At 38.2% G+C, this 12989-nt stretch overlaps 1 protein-coding gene across 1 annotated transcript in view; it reads right to left on the bottom strand.

The window, feature by feature from the left end:
• LOC140008734 (uncharacterized) overlaps window positions 1-10178 on the bottom strand; it is a 33868-nt gene extending 23690 nt beyond the window's left edge. The window contains exons 1-6 of the mRNA XM_072053594.1: window positions 9060-10178; window positions 8837-8968; window positions 8042-8326; window positions 7549-7612; window positions 6999-7314; window positions 5815-6314 (exon numbers count right to left, since the gene is read on the bottom strand). Of these exons, the coding sequence (XP_071909695.1) occupies window positions 5815-6314; window positions 6999-7314; window positions 7549-7612; window positions 8042-8326; window positions 8837-8968; window positions 9060-10178 (2416 nt within the window). The remainder of the gene's footprint in view (window positions 1-5814; window positions 6315-6998; window positions 7315-7548; window positions 7613-8041; window positions 8327-8836; window positions 8969-9059) is intronic.
• Window positions 10179-12989: the final 2811 nt, after the last annotated feature.

Raw genomic sequence — 12989 nt, forward strand, 5'->3', positions numbered from 1 at the left:
GACAAATCCAACCTCATTTAACCCCTACTTCAAAGGAGGTATCATCTTTTATTATTTTAAATTCTCTTATGTACTCCTATGTGTTTTTTTATGTGTAATTGCATGTGTTTGAGTGCTTTTTCCTTTAATTACCCATTTTATTCATTTTAACTTTCATTTATTTTATTTAATTTTGATGATTATTTGAGAGGCATTAAAATAACAAATTGTAATAGATAGGTGTTCAAGATATGTATTTAGCTAGCCTATGTAATAGATAGGTTTTAATTTTTGCTAAAATGCATTTAGTTAGATAAATGTAATAGTTAGGTTATTATTTTTAAATTCCCCCCTTTTTTTGTTTATTTTAAGCTTTTTTTTTTAATTTTTGTTTGTTTTGGAAGCATATCTTAAATGATGTATGTAATATGTAAATCTCAAATTGAATGTCGATTTCCTGGCAAAGTCATTCATTAGGGCATATCGCTTTTTATGCAAGGTTATTCTTCTTTTGCTTTTCATATCTCCTCTTAGATTATAGTTAGCACTCCAAATGTAATAGTTAGGCTATTATGTGTGTTTCTTTGCTTGTGTGCTTGCATGCCTATGTGCTTAAGTGTTTATTCGCTTTCCTTAGGTTTTTTGCTTCTAGATATCATGTCTATGTGTTATGTGTTATATGTTTTATGTGCATTATGTGTTTATATGTTTTAATCATGTTTTATATGATTTATTTTCTTGTAATAAATGCATGACGTCATTACACTAGTTCAACGCTAGTTGTGGCCTTTCTCTCCGATTTCTCACTAGTCCAATGCTAGTGAAGACTTGTAGAAATGGGATAGTTCAATGTTAGACTCTTTAAGCTGTTTTCGTGCTAGATTCACTCTTTTCGTGTGACATTCATCGCATCTGTGAAACATGACATGGCATTTCATATTCGTGTGAAACATGACATTTAGATTTGCATTTTATTTAGGAAATTAGAAATAGGTTAGCTCATTTGCTTTACTAGATTAGAAGAGTCACCCTTCAAATATGGGAAATGGACGAGTATAGTTTCTTAGTCTTAGCACGCTCGTATCTTCTCTATAAAAAGCAAAATTGAAGTCACGAATCTTAGTTCCCCGTACTTGTTATATTGCATTCGTCTCCTTTAGGTCACGTATATTTATGATTATATAATTCTTCTTTTCTTCAAGTCTCATTTTTGTACATTCGTGACCTCTTCTAAGGATTATTTTGGGTATCACAATTAATGTGATTTGCACAAATTAAATTTTGAAGAGATATTTCGATCATCTCGATATTCATTAGGTCTAGATTTGCATCAATGTAAAAACATCCAAATGTGATAAGTTTTATATTTTAGATTAAGAAGATTTTCGACTAAATCTCGCAACTAGCCTTGGTTAGGTTGAAAGGTGCCTTAGGTTTGATTCTATTAAATCTTTGCCTTCCTTTTCTTTAACCATGACTCCGGAACTCTTTTCTCTTGTTTTCAAAGATCTGGAGTCGTCTAAAAAGGGTTTTATCCATTTTTTAATTAAAAATACATTTTAGGTGATTTGGTACACCTAAACTCTATACCAAGTGGCGACTACTATTTTCTTAAAAACCCTTTTTAAACTTTTATTTTGGACCAAAATCATCGCACTTTTTAAGTCCCATTTTATACCCTTTTTCTTGTGTTTATTCTCTAAAATAAAAAACTCATTTTCCAAATCAAAAATTCATTTTTCTAACACTTAAATACCTAGATTTTGTTTTTCAAAAAATGGGTCGCGACAGTTGGCGACTCCATTGGGGATGTTTAGAGAGTCCAAGCATTTGGTATAGTCGATTCTATTTTTTCTAACCTTTATACATATCACATAGGATGTTTAGGTTGCATCTTTCTTTTACTTTTTCTTTTTCCTTCTTTTTAGGGCTTTTTGCATTTCACATGCATAATTGTCACTCGATATCCGTGTATGCGATGAATAATTTGTTTATTTACTTTCATTTACTTATGTTTATGTATTTATATCATGCCTTACATCTTGGGTGGAAGGGTATAGCTATCTTAGAGCCTTCACACGTATTTTAATGGTATTTAATCTCTCCCCTCGAAGGAAGCACTTCATACATGCATGCATTACTTTTGTCCTTTTTTTTTTATTTTCTCGTGGGCGTCATCCTACACTTTCTTGTAGGATTAGGACCGATTTGCTTAGGTAGGCAGATGGTGTGCTCCGCATCCATAGCGATGTCTAAGGGATCACTCAAGCCACCGACTGAAGGCTTTGGGATTGATGACCCATCGACTCTTGGTCTGAAGGTTTAGGAACCTGAAACCTTATCGATTCTAAATGCATTAGTGAACTCGACCTCATGCATCCATGTTAAAAATTACCTAGGATAGAGTCAACCATACCCAATTAGGAACACTAGATATGAGGGGAGGGGTTCTACCCCACTTTCTTTATTTTTGCTCTTATATATCCTTTATTGCTTTAATGTGCTAGGTGTTATTTATTAAACTAATCTTTCCTTGTCTTCTCTTGCATCCACCAACTTTAAAAACTAATTGTGACGACCCCACCTCCCCCTAGGGGGTACTCCAGGGTTTAGCGGACTGCCTGCCCAACTCTCGCCAGGACTCACTCACGCGTAACTCGAGAAAGATACCACGTCCATAGAGAAGAAATGAAACAACAATCTCTAACTTAACATATACATTGATGTTCAAATCTAGCTACAAGGTTTATACATGCCCAAAACATTAAAGTATTTACAACCCAAGTAAAATCAACCCTAGTCGGGTGTTAGCGTGAGTACAATTGTAAAATTAAAAAACTAGACTATGTTAGTCTGTATAAGTCTCATGCCTCGCTCGTACCCCTGTAACGAAATCAAATGGCGTGGAATGAGCTAAAAGCCCGGTGAGGTTCCAAATAACAAGTTAACCATTATTTAAAAGTACAAGTATCAACGTAGAAAAATAACGAGCATAACAAGTTCATAAAAGTGAACAATAACACTTCAAGTAGCAAATCTCAAAATGAACGAGTGTAAAGTGTTTTGTTTTTCAAAAGAAACAATAATCCAATAAGCAATAATCATTTCAAAGTATAAGGATACGGATGGCTCTCAAGAGCCAAGTTCCCGTTGCTTCACCAGAGCTTGATCAAGTATTAGTTGACACTCCGTCAACTTTCAATTAAAATAACCAATCCAGTAGTACTTCGCTTAACTCCAATCCGTCCACCATTCAACCCCTTTACCGGGCCCAAACACTAACTAAACACTGATGGTAATACTCGAGTATACCGATTAGTCGAGGAGATAACACTCCACTCGACAATACTAGATACCTATAGTTCGTTATCTAATCGACCAAGCCCTTGCCGGCTCGACTCGATTAACTAGCCAGTGGGGTTTGGGTCTCCAAAAAATTGATGAGATAACATCTCCAATCGACTGAATCAAAATAAAAGTACGGAGACGGAAATGAGAGGCACTTCCCACTCACATTGAGTGTGGTATATGCTACCGCTCAACACTTACAAGTACAGTACAAGTATATCAAGTCAATTGCAACAATAAACAAGTATATATCATATTAGGGAAAGTGCAATAAAGTACATTCTTTCTCGATCCAACAAATTACATATCATTAAATCACATGGGCCAAGTATTGAAAAGAAGTGTCCAGTTTAACCAAGCATTTGGAAGCACTCACCAAAGATATAGTGCGTTTATGGATCACATTCAGGTATTACTTTTTGTTTGGAGTCCAAGTCTGTGATAAAACATTGTTTAAGAGCTTTGAAATTCAACTAAGGTTCGAAACTTAAACGTTTCATTTAACAAAAATCAAATAATTACAACTCATTTGGAGAATATTCGTAAAACTTATACTCGCTCTTAAAACTTTGAAATCCCCATTTGAGTCAAAGAAATGGAGAAAACGTATTTCTATTAGTCGTAAATTTCATTTTTTCAAGGGTACAAGTTTTGGCCGAATGCTAACTTATAGACCTCTATGAAACAAGACTTGAATACCCTAGACAATTTAAGTTCAATTCGTCCTCAAACCCTTACTCAAGTCGTGAGTATATCTACCTAATTTTCGAGTGAAAATTTGGGCAGCACGCCCTATGTGTTTACCTATTTTCCAGCCATTTATGGCTTCATTGTTTTTCTTAATTCAGCCTCAAAACACATACACATAATCTCATCACAATAGCCATTCAATAGGCTCAAAATCATCGAAGTACAACACAAGTATAATAATCCAATCGGAAATTAAGTTTTGAAGGCAAAAGACTAAATGGCAGATTCAACATCTTATAACATTTTGGTCTCAACTAGAGTTACATTTATCAGATTGGTGTGAACTTTATACCATTTTGAAGCTAAGACAAAAGGTTACAACTTTTATGAAGACAACTCAACCCAGTTCACAATTGATCCAGGTCGAAATTACAGATTATAGAACTAGAATGTCCTTGTCAGTATGGTTGTCAGTACTGAATTCAAATGACAATAACTCGGGTTACACAATTCCGTTTGAGGTGTTTTCAGATGTGTTGGAAAGTTGAAAATAGGGTTAAAAGTTTCATGTTTTGACCAAAGGCTGATTTGATACGGATCAAGGTGAAAAAGGAAGCAAAAGTGCGAGATCACAAAACTGTCTGTAAAATGAAGCTTTCGGTAGTCAGGGGTATTCCAGTCATTTCACATGATACAGTACTCCAATTGAACTAAAATTTTACAAGCAGCTATATAACATCATTTTCTACAACTTTTATGTTTTAACCTAAGCCTAATTTGGTCTCTAACATACACGAATAAAGCTAGTTAGAATAGGGTAGTTTCACTCCTTAAATCTGGAATTTAATGCATTCAAGGTATAAACTTCACATTTCTAGCTTGAACCACTACTCCAACTTCCTATCTAAGTTTATTCACATCATATTCTATATAATCAACAAGAAACACAACTGATGTGAGACGGATCTAGACGAACACCAAGTTGGGATGTTTTGCGGAACTTTGACCCTTCTAGAATCACGAGCCACGAACTAAGGAGATTCCTTAACCCACGACTAGCCACTTTAGTGAACCAAAAGTATAGATAGAAGAACGCCACAATCAAGGAGACTACTTGATTGATAAGTTCGTTGAACAACTTGAGATTGATTCTCAAGTATTCAAAGGAAATTCTCTTTGAGTCAAGAGAGAGTGAATAAACTCACATATATTTTATAAAATCTGAAAACTGTCCTTTAATGAATGAAAACCTAGGCTATATATAGCCTTACAGGACTCAAACCCTAGAATGTCCAATGGACGACCTTGCCCTTCATTAAGGGCGAAAATGTCTAACAACTAATTGACTAAAATTAAGACTCTAAATTCGGTCAAAGTGAAGTGAAAATTGACCGAAATTATTAATGCTAACAAACAACTAATAATGGAAACTAAAACCCTAATTAACAAGCTAGTACTCGGTGAACTAGTCTTCACTTGGTTCTTCCATTTGAAGGAAAGTGTATAGAGTAGTTTCTCCATTATGTAATCCTTCAATGGTCCTCAAGTCATCACCAACTCGTTCTTGAATCGTGCACACAAGAGCTTGAAGTGATTCTTGAATTTTCCTAGCACGCGCTCTTGTAATTGGACCACTGGGTATTTGCATGACTTGAGCACTAGAAGTTTGAGCAGCCTTGAGCCCCTCCTCATTAGTCCCCTCCTCTTGAAGGCGATTTGTCCTCAAATCAAACTCATCGTCTGCATGAAAAGGACTCAAGTCAGAGACATTAAAAGTAGCATGTACCCCATACTCACCTGGGAGGTCAAGTTTGTAGGCATTGTCATTGATACGCTCCAGGACTTGGAATGGACCATCTCCCCATGGAAGTAGCTTACTATGCCTTTTTACTGGGAACCTCTCTTTGCGCATGTGTATCCATACCCAATCGCCAGGCTCAAAGACCATCTTGCGGCGCCCCTTGTTGGCACTTTGGATGTATTGAAGTGTACGCTTCTCGATGTTGGCTCGCACCTTAGTGTGTAGCTCACGTACATATGCAGCTTTGTTCTTACCATCCAAGTTAACTCTCTCATGAACAGGTAAAGGAGTTAAATCCAAAGGTGTGAGAGGGTTAAAACCATACACAATTTCAAACGGCGAATAATGTGTAGTAGAATGAACAGTGCGATTGTATGCAAATTCCACATGTAGTAAGCAATCCTCCCAAGATTTAATGTTCTTTTTAATAATTGCGCGCAACAGGGTAGATAAAGTCCTATTAACCACTTCGGTTTGACCATCAGTTTGTGGGTGGCTAGAAGTAGAAAATAGCAATTTAGTACCTAGTTTACACCACAAAGTTTTTCAAAAATAGCTAAGGAATTTGGCGTCCCTATCAGAAACAATAGTGCGTGGCATGCCATGTAATCTAACTATCTCACGAAAGAATAAATCTGCAACATGCTTAGCATCATCTGTTTTAAGACAAGGAATAAAATAGGCCATTTTGGAGAAGCGGTCAACTGCCACAAAGATTGAATCATGGCCTTTTCTAGTCCTAGGTAGCCCAAGCACAAAATCCATTGACAGATCAACCCATGGTTCATGTGGAATTGGCAAAGGTGTATAGAGACCATAAGGGTGTACCTTTGATTTGGCTTGGTGACAAGTCACACACCTTTCAATGTGCCGTTCTACGTCACTCCTCATGCGTGGCCAGAAGAAATGCTCTTGGAGAATCATTAAGGTCTTGGCAATGCCAAAGTGTCCCATTAGTCCTCCCCCATGAGCTTCTCTCACTAGGAGCGTGCGCATGGAGCTCTTGGGAATGCAAAGCTTGTCCTTGTAGTATAAGAACCCCTAGGAGATGAAATAGTGCTCACGAGAGTGTCGTGGCAAGGAGACAAAAATCTCACCAAAATCTGAGTCAGTTGCATAAAGATCTTTAAGGAATTCAAAACCAAGCAACTTAGCATCTAAAGTAGTGATAAGTGCATACCTTCGTGAGAGTGCATCAGCCACTACATTCGTCTTACCTGTCTTGTATTTGATCACAAAGGTAAAACTGTCAATGAAGGTAATCCATCGTGCATGTCGTTTGCTCAACTTGTCTTGAGACTTGATATGCTTGAGTGACTCATGATCGGTGTGCAAGACAAACTCACGAGGGCGAAGGTAATGTTGCCATGTTTGTAGGGCTCGCACTAAGGCCATTAGTTCCTTATCATAGGTTGAGTAGTTGAGAGCAGCTCCATTCAACTTCTCGCTAAAGTAGGCAACTGGGCGACCCTCTTGGAGTAAAATAGCTCCAATACCTATACCAGAAGCATCACACTCTACTTCAAAAGCTTTGTCAAAGTTAGGTAAACTAAGAACAGGTGCATGTGTGAGCTTGTGTTTAAGTAATTGGAAAGACTTAGCTTGTTCCTCTCCCCAATGAAATTGCACATCTTTCTTGACAATTGACGTTAGTGGGGCAGCAATTGTGCTAAAATCCCTGACAAAACGCCTATAGAAGCTTGCCAAGCCATGGAAACTTCTCACCTCACTTGCATTGGTAGGGGTTGGCCATTCACTAATAGCCTTCACCTTTTCTTGATCAACATGAATTCCCTGCTCACTAACAACATATCTTAGGAAAACCAATTGATTTGTGCAAAAGGTACACTTCTTAAGGTTAGCGTAGAGGCTTGCCTTGCGAAGTGCATCGAGGACCATTTGTAAATGCACAACATGCTCATTTAGAGTCTTACTATAGATCAAAATGTCATCAAAGTAAACGACCACAAATTTACCAATGAAAGAGCGTAAAACATGATTCATGAGTCTCATAAAAGTACTTGGTGCATTGGTTAGCCCAAAAGGCATGACCAACCACTCAAAAAGTCCATGTTTTGTTTTAAATGCAGTTTTCCATTCATCTCCTTCTTTCATGCGAATTTGATGGTAACCACTTTTCAAATCAATCTTAGTGAAAATGATAGCACCATGTAATTCATCAAGCATGTCATCCAAACGAGGTATGGGATGGCGGTACTTTACCGTGATGGCATTAATTGCCCTACAATCAGTGCACATTCGCCATCCTCCATCTTTCTTTGGAACAAGTAGAACTGGGACAGCACAAGGGCTTAGACTCTCTTGAATCCACCCCTTACCAAGCAACTCCTCCACTTGTCGTTGTTGCTCCTTGGTTTCCTCAGAATTGGTCCTATATGGTGCCTTGTTTGGAAGGGAAGAGCTAGGAATGAAATCAATTTGATGTTCAATTCCCCTTAATGGTGGCAAACCATTAGGTATATCCTCAGGAAAGACGTCTTGATACTCCTGTAAGAGGTTAGTAATAACACTAGGCAAAGAAGCATCAAGAGCATTAGTGAGTAAGGATTCCTTGCCAAATAAAATAAATAAAACCTGATTAGAATGCAAGGCCTTTCTCACATCTTTTACCTTGGCAAGCATGCTGGGTTTTCTCTCCTGTGCGGCCTCGAAGACCGAATGAGAGTGGTCCAACTTGCTTGAAGAAGGGTCGGCCAACACTAATTTCTTAGTTTTGCCGTTGTCCTTCTTGGTGGCAGCATGCAAGTCATACTCTTTTTGTAGACTAACTTGATCCTCATGCACTTGTTGAGGTATAAGAGGTGCAAGTGTAGTCTTTTTACAATTATGCATAAAAGAGTATGTGTTCAAGAAACCATCAAAAGTGACTCTTTTGTCAAATTGCCAAGGACGCCCTAAGAGTATATGTGCAGCTTGCATTGGTACTACATCACACATAACATCATCTTCATACCTACCAATGCGAAAAATAACCAAAACTTGTTTAAGAACACGTACCTCGCCACTGTTGTTTAACCACTGAAGCTTGTAGGGACGGGGGTGCTCACTAGTTGGCAATTTTAGTTTCTCCACCATCAATGCACTAGCAACATTAGTGCAACTTCCGGGGTCAATCACCAAGCTGCATACCTTGTTGGTCACATGGCATCTAGTGTAAAAGATGTTGAAGCTCATCTTTACTAGCTTGAGTAGCTAGCGCCCTTCTTGCTACCAATCCAACCTTGTCTTGAGTTGGAACTTCCACTATTTCATCTTCCTCTTCAACCAAGGGAGGCATGTCTTTGTAATCCTCCTCTTCATCATCAGTGACAATGTCTCCATTTGGTAGGACAAGCATGGTCCTTGGATTAGGACATTGCCTTGCAATATGCCCAACTCCTTGACACCTCCAACATTTGGTGTCACGATTCCTAGGTTTTGAAGTTTCAATTGTTGGCTTTGAAACAACCTTGGAGTCGGTTTTGTTAAAAGGTGGCCGTGAGCTTGACCCTTGATCTTGCTTCGGCTTTGGAGTGGTCCAAGCATTCGAACCTCTCTCTTCCCTTCTGGGCTGGAATGGGCGAGTAAATGTTTGTGGATGAGGGGTATAATTTCTGGTTGTACCCCTCCTCTTGAGCCTTTGCTCAATCTTGATAGCCTTCTCCACCATATCTTCGATCTCCACATAGTATTGAAGCTCCAGTTGATCGGCTATTTCAACCCTCAGACCATTGAGAAATCTTGCCATTGTAGCCTCTCTATCTTCTTGAATGTCAGCTCTCAACATGGAGATTTCCATGTCCTTGTAGTAGTCCTCGACTGAGCATTGACCTTGTGTCAAGGTTTGAAGTTTGTGGTACAAGTCTCTATGGTAGTGACTTGGTACAAATCGCTTCTTCATCAGTCTCTTGAGCTCAGTCCAAGTGGTTATAGGTGGGTCTCCACACCTTCTCCTGCTTGTAGCCACTTGTTCCCACCAAACTATGGCATAGTCGGTGAATTCTACTACGGCAAGTCTCAATTTTTGTGCATCGGTGTAGTCATTACAATCAAATACTAACTCTACTCGACTCTCCCATTCAAGGTATGTATCCGGATCAGATTTGCCTTGGAAAGGAGGAATCTTCATCTTAATCCCCTTGATGGCATCACCGATTGCTCTTGAGTGTCGCTTTGGTCTTCTTTGCTCGTATGCCTCATGTTCCGAATCGGCATTGGAGTCACTAGATTCCCCCAGGGTGGATTTTCCCCTAGATTTCCTAGAAGAAACCCTAGATGAATTTAGTTGATCAATTTGCTCATGGATTGTTTTCAACCTTTGGTCAAATCTCCTCTGCATGTCCTTCCACATATTATCCATTTTAAGTGACAATTGAGCAATGGTAAGTTCATTTTCCTGAGACATGGTGAAACCTGCAAAACTTGACAAATTATTAGTAGAAAATGTCTCACTTGCTCCCTTAAGTGTTTCACTCCTCTCGTGTTTTCACTCAAGTGTTTATGTCACTATAATGCTCTTACCAATTCACTCCTCAAGCCAATTGATTGTTTCCTTTGAAGAAATCAGAAATTTCTCAAGGAAATTCAATCATAATCAATTAGCTCCCAATTGTATCAAAGGAACAAGGAAACAAAAAGTAGAAATGGAAAGCTCAAGGAATGAATAAGGACTGGAAGAGGAAAGAATTGATGTACAAAGAAAAAAGAAAAAAGAAAGTCCAAGTACGGTGATGGAGTTCCCAAGTGCTTTACTCAATTGCCCAATTGATTTTTGGAAACAAGTTAGGTGTTGGACTTATTTGGAAATTTCCTTAAAGTCGGCTAACCAAACAGAATTATTACCAAAATTTTTCCAGATTCCCTCTCCAAAAACCTTCCTAAAGTCGGCTATAACAAATCAGAATTGTTCCCAAAAAAAATTCCAGATTTCCTTCTCTTTTGAAACCTCCCAAAGTCGGCTGCAAAAACAGAATTTGGTAGCTAAAAAAATTTCCAGATTTCTGCTCCTTTTAAACCTTCCAAAGTCGGCTGCAAAACAGAATTTGGTAGCTTAAAAAATTTCCAGATTTCTGCTCCTTTTAAACCTTCCAAAGTCGGCTGCAAAACAGAATTTGGTAGCTTCCTAACCGCTGAAAATTTCCAGATTTGTTACCTTATCAAATCAGAATTGCTTCCACGAAAAAAATTCCAGATTTCTTGTCTTTTTAAATTCCCCTCAAAGTCGGCTGGAATTTCCTAAAAATTTTCCCAGATTTGGTAGCTTCCTAACCCCAAAATTTTCCAGAATTACCTCTTCTTAAATCCCCCTCAAAATTTTCGTCCCTTACTCTCCCTCAAGAACAACAATTCGGCCCTCCCCTCTTTGCTCCACACAAGGACAGTTTTGACGCTTGGTGCTAAACAATGGCTTCACAAGATGACACAAGCAACGTCACCCAAGAATACCCCAAGCGGCCTGCTCAAGAAACTCCCAAGAGGTTTACTCCTAAGCCAAGAAAGCCCCGTATGGATGCAAGGACGTACAAGAAACTGTTTATACGTAGGGAGGTGCAAATCTTCAAGAATCAAGATGGTCAAGATCCTCAAAAAACTCAACGGGTGATACAAGTGATCAAGGCTCAAGGTGTGCAAGATTTTCAAGAGGAGGTTGGTCAAAACTTTTGAGTAGTCTTTTCTTGATGTAATTTTCTGGTTTGTTGGAACAATTGCAACAAGACAGAATTGGCAAATAAAAGTGCGGCTTCCTTCTTTGTTGTTTGCTACCCGAATGCCCTTTCTCTTTTTCATTTTTTCTGTTTTTTTTTTTACTCTAAGAACACACAATTACTCGGCTGTTTTTGGGTAAAAATTCCAGAATCTAATGTCAAACCGATGCTCTCCTTCAATCCTCCAATAATGATCAAGACATGTATCAAAGTTTCAAGACTTCAAGATTAGTTTCAAGAAACTCAAGAAACCCTAGATTATGGTAGTCCCTCTTCAAGATTCCAACCCCTAACAAGTTTAACCACAAAAATCAGTTTAGGAAATTAATGAAAACAACTTGGTGGAATAAACTAAAGTTTGAACAGATTCGGTAAGAAACTTGTGCCCAAGGAAAACCCTAGTTGCAAGTGAAAACCCTTGCCGTCGCAGAAATTTTTTTTTTTTTTGATATTTAAACAGAATATGCAACGAACAAAACATGGCTACACTTGAAGGCAGGCTTCAAGACAGAATCACACAACAAGTAATGCACGAAGTGGACACGAAGCAAAAGAAATCAAAGAATGACTCAACAAGACAACAAAGGCGGACAGAATTTGTTTTTTTTTTTGTTATAACAATCGGACTTGACACAAAGGAAGACACGACCAGAATTGCAAAATAAAATTGACTAGAAAGCTTACGAACAAACTCAACGGGATATACTTGATGTCGTCGACTAGCTCTGATACCAACTGATGTGAGACGGATCTAGACGAACACCAAGTTGGGATGTTTTGCGGAACTTTGACCCTTCTAGAATCACGAGCCACGAACTAAGGAGATTCCTTAACCCACGACTAGCCACTTTAGTGAACCAAAAGTATAGATAGAAGAACGCCACAATCAAGGAGACTACTTGATTGATAAGTTCGTTGAACAACTTGAGATTGATTCTCAAGTATTCAAAGGAAATTCTCTTTGAGTCAAGAGAGAGTGAATAAACTCACATATATTTTATAAAATCTGAAAACTGTCCTTTAATGAATGAAAACCTAGGCTATATATAGCCTTACAGGACTCAAACCCTAGAATGTCCAATGGACGACCTTGCCCTTCATTAAGGGCGAAAATGTCTAACAACTAATTGACTAAAATTAAGACTCTAAATTCGGTCAAAGTGAAGTGAAAATTGACCGAAATTATTAATGCTAACAAACAACTAATAATGGAAACTAAAACCTTAATTAACAAGCTAGTACTCGGTGAACTAGTCTTCACTTGGTTCTTCCATTTGAAGGAAAGTGTATAGAGTAGTTTCTCCTTTATGTAATCCTTCAATGGTCCTCAAGTCATCACCAACTCGTTCTTGAATCGTGCACACAAGAGCTTGAAGTGATTCTTGAATTTTCCTAGCACGCGCTCTTGTAATTGGACCACTGGGTATTTGCATGACTTGAGCACTAGAAGTTTGAGCAGCCTTGAG

The sequence above is a fragment of the Coffea arabica genome, chromosome 6c (genome assembly GCF_036785885.1).
Source record: "Coffea arabica cultivar ET-39 chromosome 6c, Coffea Arabica ET-39 HiFi, whole genome shotgun sequence".
In the NCBI taxonomy this organism is placed as follows: Eukaryota; Viridiplantae; Streptophyta; class Magnoliopsida; order Gentianales; family Rubiaceae; genus Coffea; species Coffea arabica.